The sequence below is a fragment of the Symphodus melops genome (genome assembly GCF_947650265.1).
Source record: "Symphodus melops genome assembly, chromosome: 3".
Lineage (NCBI taxonomy): Eukaryota > Metazoa > Chordata > Actinopteri > Labriformes > Labridae > Symphodus > Symphodus melops.
The window spans coordinates 23,742,484-23,759,534 of record NC_136693.1 but is presented as its reverse complement, the minus strand read 5'-3'; the positions used below and the strand labels follow the sequence as shown (position 1 = coordinate 23,759,534).

General features: G+C 39.9%; 4 protein-coding genes across 4 annotated transcripts in view; 1 reads left to right on the top strand and 3 right to left on the bottom strand.

The window, feature by feature from the left end:
• Positions 1 to 17,051, bottom strand: part of pdcd7 (programmed cell death 7) — a 180,995-nt gene that overhangs the window by 156,261 nt on the left and 7,683 nt on the right. The window lies entirely within an intron of this gene.
• On the bottom strand, positions 70 to 4,756 carry rasl12 (RAS-like, family 12). Its single transcript, XM_079339009.1, has 5 exons — positions 4,294 to 4,756; positions 3,838 to 3,894; positions 2,496 to 2,569; positions 1,911 to 2,090; positions 70 to 1,242 (listed from the first exon to the last, which is right to left on the bottom strand). Exons 1-5 carry the CDS (start codon positions 4,400 to 4,402, stop codon positions 919 to 921), a joined length of 744 nt encoding a protein of 247 aa, XP_079195135.1. The 5' UTR covers positions 4,403 to 4,756; the 3' UTR covers positions 70 to 918.
• On the top strand, positions 6,115 to 8,200 carry kbtbd13a (kelch repeat and BTB domain containing 13a). Its single transcript, XM_079340215.1, has one exon. The coding sequence runs from the start codon at positions 6,167 to 6,169 to the stop codon at positions 7,706 to 7,708; it is 1,542 nt and encodes a 513-aa protein (XP_079196341.1). The 5' UTR covers positions 6,115 to 6,166; the 3' UTR covers positions 7,709 to 8,200.
• ubap1lb (ubiquitin associated protein 1-like b) lies at positions 8,326 to 15,153 on the bottom strand. Its single transcript, XM_079339936.1, has 5 exons — positions 15,042 to 15,153; positions 13,184 to 13,783; positions 12,026 to 12,229; positions 10,891 to 10,992; positions 8,326 to 10,354 (listed from the first exon to the last, which is right to left on the bottom strand). Exons 1-5 carry the CDS (start codon positions 15,144 to 15,146, stop codon positions 10,220 to 10,222), a joined length of 1,146 nt encoding a protein of 381 aa, XP_079196062.1. The 5' UTR covers positions 15,147 to 15,153; the 3' UTR covers positions 8,326 to 10,219.

Here is a 17,051-nt window from a genome sequence, read left to right as displayed (position 1 = left end):
GTGTACCGTCCTGTGATGAGTAAAACTATGGTGAATGATTGAGTCAAAAAAGAAGATGATAAGATATAAAACGTTTTTATACAGTTTAATTCATTTATAATAAAAACTAGAATGAAAACAAGACTTTTTCAGACTCTTTATGTTTTCTCTCATTCCCCTTTACTCACCTCATTTCTGTATTTTAAGTCCTCTTTCAGTCCTTATTCATACAGTTTTCTAAAATGGTAAAAAAATATCTGTTCTCCCTTCTGGTTCTTTGAAAACAGTCGAGAAGTACTCTGGCAGAGTAGTGCTACTGACATGCTACAAACTTAATGGCTTACATTAAGAAATGTAGGAAAATTCATAAACAGATGTTAACACAATAGCAAAGGCAAGAGTACTAGAAAAATGTGCTCTAATTGAAACACGATTCCAATACATGAAGGACAAACAAGTGAGACAGATCAGAAACCAACTACAAATAAAAAAAATTATAGATATCCAGTCTTGATGAATTCAATTAAATGAAACTCGCCTGTATGGGCACTCAGTGGACAGTTTATTTATAAAAGGTGGTGAAGGAGACCAGGCTCTGAATGTTCTATTTAGATGGGAGAGTAGAAGTAGAGCAAGAAGCATCAAATCAAAGAGTATCACAATGTTTAGCATGTCCGGCTAACATGTGTTAGTTGTGTTTTGTATTACCAGGTGGTTTCTCTTAGCAACGTCTGTGATTGGTGCCTGCAGCTGACTTGGCAGTTAACGTAAAGATTTATGGATATTGTAATTTTTATAGCTCTTACAGAACCTGGTTGTAAATGTAAATGATTCAGACATGTGTGATTGTCCACCATTAGAGAGGGACAGTACATGTCTGGTTGTCATCAACTCAGTTTAGTCTATAATCCATCAGAGCTGTGGGAGGTTTCTGGCAGGTCAGAAGATCTTGAATCCTTTGAGCAGGGTGAGGGTGGTGGCTCTACGTTTGCTCTGAGCTCTGGACGTCCTCACTGTGACCAGTTTGGCGGTGGCTGGGGCTGGCAGTTCCTTGTAGCAGGGGGTGGTGAAAAACGAGGGCGGGAGAAGCGCTCTGTCCTCGCTGATGCACACAGCGGGAACCAGGTGACCCCGCCCCCTCCTCACCCTCCTCACTGCCTCAAAGAAGACGTGCTGCACAGACAGGAAGTCCAGAGAGGCTGACACCTCGAAAAACACACAGCTAAAACAGGCCGCCAGATCCTCTGCTTCACTCTGACTCACCTGCCTGACACACAGACATAGATTTTACATTCACCTGAAACTAAAACACATGTGTCACATCTACCTGAGACACAAAGACAGGTGTAACATCTACATAAGACACAAACACAGGTGTGACACCTGCCTATAACACAAAAAAGGGTCTTGCACCAGGCAGAGAGGGATTGTGGGGATTGTGGAGCATGCAAAGAACGCCCTAATCAAGTATAGATCAGAATGTGGTGTATACATGCAAGATCTCCACCCACTTAGTTGCGTTAGTCCGACTTTAAGGAATTACATTTTATAAATTTTCTGTCAGACTTACATGTTTACATGCATTTTAAAAGTCCATGTTAAGTTGGACTTACAAAATATTTTTTTTCTGACTGTGGATGAAATAAATGAATAAAGGGAACTTTAAACTTGAATTTTGGGGATATTTTATCAGTGTATGGATTTTAAAAGGCATTTTAAGAGTAATATGGTTTGTTTAGTCTACATGTTGTTGTTATTTTGTCATCTAGTGTCTAGTACTTTGACTAATCTGAGGAACCCAAAGTCTGTAGTCCTGGCCATGGCTTGGCTTGGCTCAAGGGGTTGGACTTCAACATCTGAAAGCTTTGCTGCTTTTCACAATGTGCACATTTTTGCAGCTCACACAGACACACTCAGAACCACAGAGATACCAGCCTGTGTGGATCCATGTCCAGCTTGTTGCCAAGGAGGATAATGGGAGTTTTCCTGTGCAGACTGAGCATGTCTAGGTACAGCTTGCAGCGTTCAAAGCTCTCCATGCTGTCGATGCTGTAGACCACCAGGAAGACACTGGCCCAGGACAGGTATCGCTCACTGTTAACAGGACCATCCTACACACACACACACACACACACACACACACACACACACACACACACACATCACCTCACTAAAATAATCTGTTTAATTTGACGTTGGTCTGTTAAAAATGTGAAAAGGAAATGACAACATTTATAAAAAGATGTTTAAAGACTTAAAAACTACAGATTATGATGAGAGAAATTTACTGGACCGAAGGTGGCCAATTCTGGTAAAACTTGAAGGAAGACAGCATGCGTAACAGTGACGTTTAAAAAGTAGTAAATAGAAAATAAATCTTGTCAGACACCAACAGTGACGCTGTACTGAGTCATAACTTCTGTAAGTGTGAAGACAGTGAGTGAGAGATGTGAACCTGCTGAGTTTCTTTTCTTTTGTCATGGAACAACTCATGATTATTCATTATAAAGGTTCACCTGGTCACAGGTGTCCATCACTCTGACTGTAACCGGCTGCTGGTCTACCATCTGCTCTGAAGTGTACACATCCTCTGAAAAATACCAGTAAACATGTTATATATTGATATGAATTCACGTTACACCACTGTACAGTACATGTTACACTCATAAATTTTACATGAATGTGTGCCACACTGTTACACAGATTGGTCAAGAACGTAGGTTACACACATTTAACAGACTTAGAGGTTACTCACATATAAGTTACAAGCAAACTTTTGACACAGACAAATATAACACACATACATGTTAAAGCCATAATAACCTGTTACAGACATGAATGACACACATATGTTTCAAGGTTGTACACTCAGACATGTCAAATACTAAATCATACAGGTGCATGTACATGTTACGGAGATATACTGTACGTTACACACATGCAATGTATACATTACATACATGTTAGACATACACATAACATATGCATGTTTCACCGACAAGCTACAAACATTCATGTTTCCCCCGAATGTGTTACATGTTACACATTTACATTATACTCAGATGTATTGTTAAACTTACATCTTACGAACATACAAGTTCCATACATGTAATTTACACATTGTTCTTTTACATGTTACATACCATCCTGTGACCTATACACAATGTATTCCATGTTAAAGACAAACATGATACACTGGTACATGGAACACAACATTACAACATCAAAACATGTTAAATACACATATTACACAGAAGATGTGATGAAGATCTACATATTACACATATAACATATTACACACGTGCATAATACATAACTTCTTACATGTAACACATGATACACAGAACCTGTTTCAAATTTCCGTATATATATTCCATATGCATGTTCCACACACAAATGTATATATACATGCATATTAATCTGATGTTACAAAGAACTTAAAAAAACACACTACAAGATAACACTTGTTAAGAAGTGTCGGTCTACAAATAATGATTAATTTTGTGACAAATGATACAAACAAACATTTAAAACAATTTATGTTAGACATACAAATCACTCATGAGTCACACACAACTGTTAACACAGACATATGAGACATACAGTTCCACTTATACATGTTACACACATACATGACACGACTTTGTCATGCATTTAACAAAGAAAAACATTTCACACACACATTTTACACAATTCCACATTTAAATGTTGTACACACAATGTTATTTCATACAGAAAAGTATGTATTTTACTTCGGTTTAAATATACTTCAGTTTAGTGCCTCAGTTTAGGTCATACTTCAGATGAAATGTACTTTAGATTATTGTGCTGATAAACTTTGTGTGTAAGGGTTCTTACCGAGCAGAGGGTCGTACTCGCTGATGAATCTCTTTGTAAGGAACTTCACTGTCAATGCTGAAAAACAAACAGTTTAACTGAGACTGAGGGCCCACAGAGGCCTTTAGGGACCTTCAGAGGAGGATCAGGGGTCAAAAAGGGTCCTGGGAAAACTGGCACTGCATTAATATTCATATTAGCACCAGGCTCAATACACAAAACAAATGAAAATAATAAATAAATTCAGATCCTCAGCTTCTCCTTTGTGGCATCATTTCTCTGATCTGTCTTCATTCTGAAGTTAGCTGATAACTCTGACTTTAATCAGAATTTGTGCTACTTTACTTTTTACAAAGAAATTTATGAAACTATTACTGTTAGGAACTGACTGATTATCAGCTAACATAATTGAACATCCACAAGTCTTCTTTAACATTTTGCAGTTGTTAATGAAGGTGAAACAAGCAAGATTCTTACCTGACTTCCCAGAGCCAATCATGCCAAGCAGTACCAGGTTACACTCAGCTGGACTTGAGTCCAAACCTGCTGTTGCTGCAGACTGACCTGTTTTTACTTTTCCAAACATGATTATCTGTCCACAAACACCTCAACTTCTGTCGTGATGCATGAAATCTTCATTCCCTGTACAGACCAGCTTTGTGGGTTTTCTTCTTTCAGAAAAGTCCAGACAAAGGGAAAAGTCTCCATACAGATCAGACTGGTGGTAGTCCAGATCCTGAATTGGGAGAGTCTTTAGCTCCCAGGGGAGCAGCACACAGATGTCCTCTCCATTTTAGGTAAAACTTTTCAAACAGAGCTTATTGAAGCGGAACCGTGCTGTTGCAACTGTAACTGACCGAAAAAATCCAGTCCTCTTAACGTTTGGATTTAATGAGGAGATCTTTCTTTTTTCTTAAGAAAGAAAAGTGTATTTGCCTCCGTACAGGGGCTGTCTCAGTTTCTCTGGGGCCTGCCCCACCCCCACATCACATCTCCAATAAAGGAAAGGCCTGCAGCAAAAACACACACACACACACACACAAAAAAAAACAACCAAAAACATACACCTAAATTAGCTGTTCTCAAAATACCAACATGAAAGATCACATTAGTTTGTGTTTTGAAAAAGATTGTTCAATTCAGGCAGCCCTGTCCTGATGATTCTCCTGCTTTTTAGTCTGCTTGACTCTAAAGGCTAATTTGTGCTCTTTACATCTAATACACAGAAGTGTATAAGTCTACTGCATCGCCTCCTTTTGGTAGCTATATGGTGCATGGAAGTATGTAGGTATAGTGTTGGTTATACTGTAATTTTATCTTTTTTCATACATAAAGGAAGCACAAATTCAATCAGGGTAATCAAGACAGGAGGGAAACAGAGAGCAAAGAACACAAGAACACAGAGGACAACTACAAAGTACAACTTGATACCGAAAACACAAACTAAACCAGATGTTACAAAATAAAACAGGAAAGACTAAATACAAAACTAGGAACATAAAAGCACAAGTAACACATGAAATAAACTTGCAGGCAACATAGGAGGATACAGGGAAACACACTAAAGACTAAAGTAAACCACCCTAGACATCATTCATACACAGAAACACTAGGGAAAAAATTAAAACTAAAACAAGATGAAATACAGAAACAAAACCAGACAACCATGACAGATTTCTATACTATCAGACTTCGTCGCCTCCTGATGTACATTATAAATAATGCAACTTAAGGCCAATTCTTATACAGGCTGTCTATTAGCATTATTTATCCCTACTATTGTTTGTAAATTTGTATATTTCAAATTTTAGGCATCTACTGCTCCAACAGTATTTCGTTTTACTTGTACATATACAGTGACAATAAGGACATCTTATCTTATCTGTCTTGGTATGTTATTGGTTGCCAGTTTAGTATTCACAGGTTTGCTGAGGTAAAGGGGCTACAGGTGCTTTTTAGTACAAACTTTAACAGACGCATTTAAATAAAATATCTTATTTTATGGCAGCAGTTTCAGAGTGAAACTCAGTTCAAAGTAAGCATGTGCATATATACAAAAACATGTAAGCTGTGTGAACCAGGTAAGCAGCCATTGACAATGAGCGACTGTTCAGACACTCAAGGACAGACTCAGCTGTCCAGTAACAAACAAAGAGCAACATGAACCATCATCACATTATCGGCTCATCTTTCCTCTCTGCCTGCATGTCATCAGTGAGCCAAAGTCACACAGTGTGTCTGCTATCTATAGAGCTTTGCTCAGAGCAGAGACACAGAGCACAGAGACAACCACACAGACAGAGCAGAGCTTCGGAGAAGAGACACAAACAAAGACACAACAGATGATGTGATGAAGATCTACATCAGGGAGGCCATGGAGTCCAGCAGCTTGGATCTGATTGAGTCCAGCAGGGACCTAATGGAGTCCAGCAGCTGGCTACAGCTGGGTCCCTGTAAGCCCACTCACAGCCTAAGGGTGGTGATTGATGGCAGCTCTTTTGAGGTGGATCGAACACTTCTTGCAGAGAACTGTGAGTACTTTAGAGCTCTGTTCCAGTCCGGGATGAGAGAGTGCCAACAGGATGAGATTCAGCTGAGGTGTGTGGGGGTTTTGGGCTTCCTGGTCCTACTGCAGGTCCTTGACAGGAAGCAACCCATGCTAAACAGTGATCAGATCGTAGAAGCCATTGAGTGTGCAGCATTCTTGCAGGTGCCGGCCCTGACTAAACACCTGATCAATGTCATTAATTCTGAGAACTGCCTGCTGATGTATCACACTGCATTCACCTTCGGGGTCTGGGATCTGTCCCACAGCTCAGCCCTGTTCATCAGAGACCTCTCCCCTGACCTGCAAGACGAGGTCCACACCTTACCGTATGCCCTGGTGGACTACATTGAGTCCCTGCAGCCCAGAAGCTACATGGCTGTGTGTAGCCACTCACCCTCCTCTGAGCTACTGAAGGACCTGCAGAGAACTGTCTGCTACCTGGACGAGCTCAGCAGCGAATGGAAGGTCCTAACTCATCTTCCTGTGAGTACCAGCACCACTATGGCCGGTTTGGCTGTCCTGGACAACAAACTCTACATCATGGGAGGGGTGCACAATGTGAGCAAGAAGGTGGTAGAGACTGGTTTCTGTTACTGTCCTGTAGCCAACACTTGGTCTGTGGTCTGTGGCCCCCAACAACTACGCTACAACTTCACTCTGATAGGTCATGAGGGCTGCCTGTACGCCCTAGGGGGCGAGTCCAACATGAAGGCAATGTCGTCTGTGGAGAGATTCAGAGTATCTGATGAAAGTTGGAGGTCTGTATCTCCCCTCCCGTCACCTGCAGCCTCAGTGGTCTCTGCTATAACCATAAACAGGATATTTATTTGTCTCTGGAGGGGTCAAGGGGCCACAGATATACATGAGTACGTACCTGAACAGGACAGGTGGCTGCTGGTCACCACATTAATCCGCCAGCACAGTTATGGTCTCCATATGGTGGCCCATAAGGACAATCTGTATGTGATGCGTAATGGGCCTTGTGAGGACTTTTTACAATGTGTGATGGATCGCTACAACCTGAGCTCAGGGCAATGGACGGCCATGTTGGGCCAGTATGGGAACAGTAAAAGTTCTCTGTTCACCGCTGTGGTGCGAGGAGACTCAGTGTTTACACTCAGCCGAGAGACGACCACAGAGTTCACTGTAGAGGACCAAATATGGAGGCTGAAGCGTCAAATGGAAGGTTTTGGAAGAATTGGATCTATATACACATTTCTACTGAGACTGCCTAAAACCAGAGCCCCCTTTATAGAGAACCCTGTGGATAAGACTCTGAAGCAAAACCTCAGAGACATCAGAAGCTGTCACAGAATTTCCCCACAGTGTCCTGATAACCTATGAGAGCCGCTCACAGAGCTGCTTATCTCATTGTTATCACTTTAATGGTCATCTGGGGGACTTTTGGTTTATGTCTATTTTGGCATGAGAGTGGATTCATGCATTTAATTCAGTGTTTCCCCTACAGTTATATTATTTGGGCAGCCCACCTACCAGTGGCCCCTCTCTTCTTGAAGGTAAATTTAATACTTTTTCTTTTAAATTTATTTTTGGACTTTTTGTTTGTTTATTGTAGAGATATTACAGTGAATAGAGTCAGAAATCAGGGAAAGAGAGTGGAGAATAATGTGTATTAAAGGATCCACAGGTCAGATTAAAACCCAGGCAGCCTGCTTCGAGGACTACAGCTAACCACTGCACCCCAAGTTAATTTTATTAAATTCAATTTTCTATATAGCACCAGATCACAACTGAAGTCACTGAAGGATATCTTTCTAATAGAACAGGAGAGCTGTTATTAAAAGAAGAGCATAAACACCAAGATTCTTTTAAGTGTACGTGTCTGTGCCAATGCCAAAATTCCCTCCACACCAAAACAGATTTTTGAGCTGGCGTTAAGCAGACACCGAATGTTATGGAAAGCTACATGACTTTTTGTTTGAGTTTTTTTATGTTTCATCTCACTATTTTTGCTGTACTTTGATAATCCAGCTCAACAATAACAGTATTTTTAAAAGACCTTCAAATCATTTTTTTTTTACATTTTACAATTTTATACATTTCACTAATTTAAACTTCTCAGAAAAAGATTACTTGAACACAAACTGGTTTGATGATAACTATCATGGACCAACTGGGTTTTGAGAAACAGTTATCTGATGTGCATTTTGATATTATAAATGGACCCAGATCTGTAATCATAGAAGAGGCAGGGTTAATGAGCTCTAATTTTTTTTGGCTTTTTGGTTTGAAGTATTTTATTGTCCATGGTTTTTACAGTCCGAGGGCTGAACACACTTCTCCACACACGTCTCTCTCTATCTCACTTTTCAAACCCAACACAGTCTAAGCAGATGGCTGCTTAACATTACTCAAGGTTTAGTGCTGTACTCATGAGTAATTCATGTTGGATCTTTGTAGATAATACATCAATGAGTCATGTGTTTTACCTGCTCTGTGCTTTACAAATAAAGACTGATTGATTGATGTCAGACCCATTTGGAAGAGCAGACACTAACTGAAAAATAAACCAAAGACCTTCATCTTGAATCTGATTTACTTGTTCTCTTTGTCACCTCTGTAGTTATCTTTTATATCATTTATCCTTTAAACAACTTTTTTGTGGAAGTAATGTTATTCATGTCAGTTCAACTGAATCTCGAAGGTGTTACGTCTGATCAGAGGTCTGTGTACTCTGTTGTTTCTGTGTTCCTGTTTCTGATCCTGATGGACTCTGACCCTCATTTGACAGATTTAACGAGATTCCATAAATGAAGAACCAAGAAAATAGAAATGCAGTTGTGTGGTGTGCATGTTTAATAGATTAACTGTTCACAGCATTTTAAATTGATCAGATAACACAATACACTGACAACAATGTGTGACTGTAATCAAATGTTAATAAATACATAAATGGAAATGTTGGCTTATCACTATTGTCATCATGTTCATCCACACAACTGTAATAAACATCATTGAGCTTCAGTGGTGGACAGTACTGAAGTAAATTTACTTGAGTACTGTATTTAACTATTTCTTTTCTTTATCTGCTTTTTACTTGAGTATTAGTTTTGACTTTGACTCCTACTTTTCTATGAATATTCTTGTTACTCACTTCTTGTGCTCTTGTCAGCTAATAAATTTGACCAGAAAGACAATAAACTGTGTTGGTTTTGTTGTGCATGTGGTTTGTCTAAGTGGTGGTTGCCATAGGTGTACATCCAATGTCCTTGGGTTGAATGTAGAGCAAATGGAGAGCAAAGGTCTCTCAGATCAGGCAGTTCATCTAGTGGTAATTACAGCTAAAGCAAAGAAGGATGACATATTTCAACCTGAGCACCCATGGCCTTAAGCTCAGGTTTGAAATGTGAATGCTTTGTCACTGTGTAAAACCTAATTGATATTTTCCCTGCTCACCATATATTTTTGGTTGTTTCTATTAGTTTAGAGCAACAAATCTGAGAATCTGTAGCGCTTTAGTTTAAAAATGTAAATAATGTTTTCTAAATAAAACTCACGGTGCAGAATGCACACCAGTATATTCTTGACGGCAATAATTCATTGGGAAAATACAACACATTTTTTAGATTTTTTTTTCAAGGAAATTTGAGTACTTACTTAACTTAAGGAATAATTTGCATGAACAACTTTCACTTGTAGTTGAGTAATATTTGACCAGAAGTATCTTTACTTTCAAGACTCAAGTAAGGAAGTTATGTACTTTGTCCACCACTGATCAGCTTAAAAGGCCACTGTCTATATTCAGCTGTAATATTATGTTGTCCTTCTGTATCAACGGGATTTCACATTCTCCTGCAGTAATTTACTACATTCACGTAAACTGTTGGATGTTCATCACACCACTCGCATCATCAGCTCCTCCAGCGCTCGCTCTCTGTGGTTCTCGTGGACCAGCAGCACCTCTTTGATGGCGTTCTGCTGGAATCCCATCTCATTGAACTGACTGAGCAGATGCAGGAACTCTCCAGCCTACACACAAGCACAGATGAATATTGTTAATCAAAAAACGTTTTTACACGTGCACGCCTGAAAATAGCTGGAGGCAGGACATAATTGAACACAAAAAAACATGCTGCTGTAGTGGACAAAAACATCAAAATATTAAGCTATAATGTTAATTTTTGACACATTCAAGATATCAACAATGGAGTGGAGAAGAACATACTGGTGGACAGAAAACAATATGAAGCAGTTTCATCCAGGGTGTACCCCGCCTCTCACCCAATGAGAGCTGGGATCGGCTCTCGCCCCTACACAACCACCAACAGGAAAAGAGGTAAAGATAATGGATATATGGATGGATTCCCAGTTGAGTACTCACATCAGCTCACTCAGACTTCATGCAGAACATTTACAAGGAGGCTATTAGGCAAAATTCCAGATAAGGTCAGAGTGAAAAATCTGGCAGTTCACGCATGCAACTCACCTTTCACATTTCAGGAAGTTTAAGGATTTATTTAGGAGAATACTTTAGTATTACTAAGTGATCTCTTTGCAGGTCTTACCTTTGTCTCACTGTTCTGGAACATCTCTAGAGCCTCTTCTACCTGAGCCATGTCATAACCCAGCTGACACAGGTGGTCACAGGCCACCAGGTACCTCAGGATCTGCGAACACACATAATAAAATTCAGGCATGGCATTATAGCGGGACCTTATGGGCCTGGGCCAACCCACTTGTACAATAGGTCCACTCTGAATATTGGGCGAAAAAAACATGTCCCTTATTTATACTTTTTCAAAATTAAGGGCTTTATCCACAGAATACCACTCAGCTCTCTCATCCGACGTTTGAGTCCAGACTGGACTCGCTGTATATCTCACAGCTACTGTAACTTTAAAGTTAAAACTTAACTTTAAGTTTAACTTGGTTAAAGATACTGTTACACTGAGCTCAATCACAGTCCTCATACACTGACTGACACACACACACACACACACACACACACACACACAAACACACACTAGCTAAAAGTGTGTTACTCTTTCAGTTAGTAAATAAAACATAGCCCCTAACAGGGCTTAACTTTAGACTTTATAAAACCATAAAGGACAGCAGACAAAGACGATTTCTGAATTAGTACTCATGAGAGAACTAAGAAATAAATCTATTGAATATGTCTGTCTTCCGCAAGTCTAAAAACTACACATAAAGTTATCCATCCTGCAACATTTTTCCTCTTTCTGTTTTCATAGAGAAAAACCACTTCCTGCTCCCAACTTTTTTTCAGTGACCCTGAGCCGATGGTTACTCTGAGTTCAGATTGTGTTGTGGGAAAACACAGTGCAGAGTGACCGTGGAAACTCTCTGCTCTATTTTTACATGGGATTATAAAGGCTTAGTTTGTATCATGGATTTCAGTTTCACTCCCACCCACAGTTGTGTTTATTTATATCTACAACTGAGATGCTGACATCATGAAGGCCTGGTGTTTTTCCCAGACCTCTGGTTTGTCCATTAACATGTACATACCATAGACTGCAAAGAATGGACAGACAGCCCAACGCCTAAAGTAAAGCCAAAAGATTTTGGCTTCATCTGCAGTGATTTGTTGTCCATTGTTTTAACTGTCTACAGACCAGACCATTAGACTGAGCTGGTCCAGGGACAGTGAGGAGAGCGTTTACGACTCTAACTGACCTGGTCTGGGGTCTGCCGGCCTGTTTTTTGAAGGGCGATGATGGCGGTACGGAGAGGGTATCCCCGGGCGGTGATAGCTTCCAATAGCTCTCTCTCCTCTGAGCTCAAAGCAGAAAGAAGCTCTGCTGTAGAGTCTAAGGACAAGGGGAGAGCACCGCGCAGGGAGGCTGCAGAATGCTGTATGCAGGAATCTGGGCTCAAAGACTGTAGAGGGGAGACAGAGGCCATAGTGAGTTTGTGTGAGAGTGAGTGAGTGTGTGTGTGTGTGTGTGTGTGTGTGTGTGTGTGTGTGTGTGTGTAAATAAATGTAACACTATGTAAACCTGAACCAGCTATACTGAGAAAGACATTTACAGAAGCGTTCAACAGTAATCCTTATGAAGGTCTGAAACCGGCTGGACTCAGAGAGTAGACTTTACACGGTCTATTTTTAGACTGCAGATCCTCAAAAACATTCAGGAAATGAGATGACTCAGCTTACAAAGAGGAGGCACCCATAGAGGGAGGTAAAGGATGCTAAAATAATACTGTATATCAGCTATCTGTCTGCAGTGCTGATACTGCAGTGTATTGTATCTTAGCCTTTTTTCTTGACGCCCCCTAATTGTATCTAAAAAAAGAAAGCTAAGTCACACGGTTGTGTTTAAACAGTAACATAGGTGATTATGTGGATGGAAATAGAATCTTGTAGTGTCTCAGGGCTACCTCTGGCTGTTAACACTGCACTAAGAGACATTATATTTTACCAACAACTGATCTACCTTGTTTAGAAAGTATATCTCAAAATATCACATTACTGAAGTTTCTCCTTCAGCTTTCTGTAGGTCAACAAAGTTTATACTATCTACAAACAGGTGAAGCAAATGTTCAAGTCCATTATTTTACTAATTCGCTTGTTGCTTAAATCACCATGGGGGCTTTGACTGAGTCTCTGTTGCTTTGGTTACACATGACAGATACAGACTGATCATTTCTTCTTTTTGTTTTTGTGACTGAAGAAAGACAAATCAGCTATTGGGAGAGGAGACAAACTCTCTGCCAATAGAGCAACAGGTGGATATTGCACATATCTATCTTCCAACTTCAGATTCCTTTTTTCTGTGGTATACCTTACAAAGCTCCATTGATTTAAACTGAAGACATTGAACTGTCTCTCACCGTCCGTGTTGTGTTGGGCTGGTTGATGCTAGGGGACCTTTCCACTGTATTGGCTCTGTTGTTGGGGGCCCGGGTGTTGGGGGCCCTGGTTTCTGGGGTCTTCTCGGACTGGCTGACTGTTTTGTTAACAGGTTTGGACGAGTCAATCCCAGACAAGGAGCACTGTCTGAGGTTCTTCCTACGCTGGTGTGGAAGGCTGCTAAGACATGCTGGGGGGTTCAGGAGGTCCGGAACAAAGGCTTTCTGTGCTTTCTTTGGACCTGGATTAACAGGACTTTTTCCGACTGAGCCGATTTTTGCTGACAAATGGGCCTTTGCCTTCTGTGCGCTCTCTGCCTCCTCCTCAGAGTCTGAGATGGCAGTTTTGGAGCGCAGCAGGATGAGGTTGAGGCTATGGGAGCGCTGGCGAGGGTTGGGCTCCCAGAAGTCAGAGCAGTGACGGCTGGCCAGTCGGCTCTGCTGAGGGCTGCTGAACATCATCCAGTACGGAGGACAAGATGCCTGCTGGCCCGATAAGGAGGAGCGGGGCTGAGGACAAGGCTGGCTGGAGAAGCCGCTCTGCAGACCAGTTAGCACCCAGTTCTCCAGACTGAACTCATACTGAAACACAAAAAAAGGTTAGCTGGGTGCCTTCACAATTAGAATATTTTTATATTTCAGATGTGAAATGAATTTCCTCAACATGCAAGGTTTATCATAGCCAAACACAAGATTACAATCTCTTCACCTCTTACAAACTGAAAATAGTTTTAATGACACATTTAACCAGCCATGCTGCTAACACTGAACTTGTGTTCATAGAAAAGTGTCTTGAGCTGCATCATTTTAGATGTCCAGCAGGGGGCGCCTCCACTGATCTTAGAAAGAAGTCCGATTGTATAGAGGTCTATTATATAATAGTCTTTCTTCTCGGTTGATTTATTCCCTCATTAAACCTTTTCCTGATCAAGTTTTAGTCACATGCTCTAGTTTACAAAAGAGCAGGTCTAGACCTTACTCTTCGTTGTCCTATTCATTTGTTAAATGATGGTCCCATATGTGATTGACAAGTTGTTTCCATGTATTAAAAAGAACTGTTTGGTATTGCGTTACACTTTAACACATTGAGTTCTCAACTGGACTTTTTTTTTCATTTGTTTTAAAGCCTGTTATTAGCAGCAAATGCCAGTTACTCTGAACACCAAACTAGTGCAAGCATTAGCTAAATAACATAGTATTTACTGAGTCATTTTCCCTCCAAAACTGCTGGAGACAGAATATGACAGAAAAAGGCAGACAAAGCTGGTCTGACACTATGATGACGGGTTATATCTTTTATATGATTGAATGACTGCATTAAAATGAATAAAAACTTTATTGCCCCTCTGGGAATTTGTCTTGCTATGCGTTATACGTATTGATAGTATCAATGACCAAGTGTAAAATAACATACAAGAGAAAACGTATGAATCTGCATGAGCTAAGATCACAGTGTCAGTGTAAAGTGGCAAGGGTCATCACCCTTGCCCGCTTGCTCGTAATTTACACATCATCTCACCCAGACTTCACACCCAAATTTGAATGGCGGGCTTAAGAGTCTTGTTATAGTCGAGGAGAAATATTTGACATTCTGCATTCATACATGAAGCTCACATCTAGTGATGTCACACTTGCACAAAACTCCTGATAAGGAGTTAGTATGTATAAATCCAAACAGCAAAATGTTTTACTCATACTTTACCTAAAGGGTTTCCTGCCACCCCCAAAAGGTCAGGAATGTAAATGTAGAAACGGCTACCGAAAGAGTTTTCAGCATGTGTTTTAAAACACTCCAGACACACACACAATAGACGGAAAAGTGTGATGTAAAGACACTCACCTCTGTGTCCTGCAGGATGGTCAGATAATCAGGAATCTTCACTTTAACATCATCTTTGACTTCTTGTGAGACGTTCTGTGGCATCTTCAGAGGAACTCCATCCATACTGTTCATTTCACTGACACACAGAGATGAAGGAGTTCAATATCACAGTTATACAAAAATATGTATTAGTTTTCGTTTTTCTCTTTTTTATGGTTTAAGGTTCAGAGAAAGATATCAAGCAACTTCTTACCAAAGAAACAATAAAATATTGTAGAAGTAAGGGGGAAGGTTTTAACTTCTGCAGTCAGCATGCTCATAAAAAATTGCAACAGATAGCTAAGACAAATTATAAGGATAGGCTGTCAGCGTGATCGTCAAAAACAATTTATTGTATTTTAATTTGTTTCATATATTTTCAGTTCGTTTTTGCATTTTAGTAAAACCTTTTTAAGTTGTTTTATACATTGTATTTTTCTTAAATAATAATCTTGGTGTCCATACAGCCATGACTTACCTGCTAACAGCTTTAACAATAACTTTTAGTGTAAATCCCAGCATTTATGGTAAGTACTTCCTGAACATTAATCTGAACTGATGGTAAAAAATTATAAAAAACACAACTCTATTTATAGCAGCTTTAAAATAGAGGTTAACAGCAAAAACCCAAGATTAATACAAATAAAGGCAAATGAAGGAATACAATTCATACAGCAGGTCTCAAAAGGCTAAAAAAAAAAGGTGACTGATTTGGCACATCACACCTCAACCTCTGAAACCCACCAGAAGTGCCCACTATACTCTAGATTTATATGATTTAGTAGATACACTAAATACACAGTAATACACAGCAATACACAGTTAGCATCTCAGAAATATAATTCCAGGCAAGTCACAAACAAGCTTTAAAAATGCTTAGTAAGATCTTAAGCAAAGCAAGAAAAACGAGAAGAAGTTATGTCTAATTACACTTTGTAGCTATTACTATACTGTTAGTTTTATAAACTCTTCATTAAAGTGAAACTGATCACAGAAGTCACCGTTTATTATCATTTAAAATATTAAAGCTAGAATCAATGGGCACAATTTAAACACAAGCTCTGCTTCAGTTTACCTTGTTACACCAGCAGTCTGAACCCCAAAACTTTACACTTAGCATGCTGAAAAACTAAACTTGATATCTCTCTCTCTCTCTCTCTCTGCTTGTCTTTTATATATACACTTTGTTTTGTGCCAGGATTAATGATATTTCATCCTGCTGGTAGGTGATAATAAATGGGGCGGCAGTAGCTCAGCTCTGTAGGGACTTGGGTTGGGAACCGGAGGGTCGCCGGTTCAAGTCCCGGCACGGACCAAGTCCGGAAACTGGTCTGGTAACTGGAGAGGTGCCAGTCCATTTCCTGAGCACTGCCGAGGTGCCCCTGAGCAAGGCACCGAACCCCAAAACTGCTCTGGAGCGCTCGCTGTGGGCAGCCCCCTCACTCTGAGACCTCTCCATTAATGCATGTCACTAGAACCCTGTTTGTGCATGAGTGTGTATCTCGGCCTATGTGTGTGTTAGACAGAGTGTAAACCGAATTTCCCCTCGTGGGATTAATAAAGTGTAAATTATTATTATTATTATTATAAACTTCAGATTGATATAGCGTTACATTAACTTTCAGTTTGCTTTTAGATCATCATTTCATTTAAGTGAAACGTTTATTGTTCTGATCAAGAGTTTAGAGCTCATTGGCCCTTCATCCACATCATTTCATTCTTCTGACACCTGGTGGACATTTAACAAAAGTGCACCTTCTGTTTTAGATGCTTATGTGCTTATTACAGTGATATTTATTTTGTAGAAAAGAAAATACAGCTTCAATAGTAAAATTTCGTTATGAATGGCTGTTTACTTTGACTGATATTTAATTGCTCCCAAAAACACTCAGGAATGTGAATATGTTAAATTGTTTCATTATGGTAGTTAAAAAATTACATTTGAATATGACGTATCATTGTGCCTTATTGTGCCTTGAAGTGGCAGCA

Excerpts from the sequence above, each read along its gene's own strand:
- rasl12 (XM_079339009.1), bottom strand. The coding sequence starts at position 4,402 with ATGTTTGGAAAAGTAAAAACAGGTCAGTCTGCAGCAACAGCAGGTTTG. Across the intron at positions 3,895-4,293 it reads GATTGGCTCTGGGAAGTCAG|CATTGACAGTGAAGTTCCTT; the intron begins GTAAGAATCTTG and ends TTTGTTTTTCAG. Across the intron at positions 1,243-1,910 it reads ACATGGATCCACACAGGCTG|GTGAGTCAGAGTGAAGCAGA; the intron begins GTATCTCTGTGG and ends TGTGTCAGGCAG.
- kbtbd13a (XM_079340215.1), top strand. The coding sequence starts at position 6,167 with ATGAAGATCTACATCAGGGAGGCCATGGAGTCCAGCAGCTTGGATCTG.
- ubap1lb (XM_079339936.1), bottom strand. The coding sequence starts at position 15,146 with ATGGATGGAGTTCCTCTGAAGATGCCACAGAACGTCTCACAAGAAGTC. Across the intron at positions 12,230-13,183 it reads AGCCCAACACAACACGGACG|TCTTTGAGCCCAGATTCCTG; the intron begins GTGAGAGACAGT and ends TCCCCTCTACAG. Across the intron at positions 10,993-12,025 it reads GCCGGCAGACCCCAGACCAG|ATCCTGAGGTACCTGGTGGC; the intron begins GTCAGTTAGAGT and ends GTGTGTTCGCAG.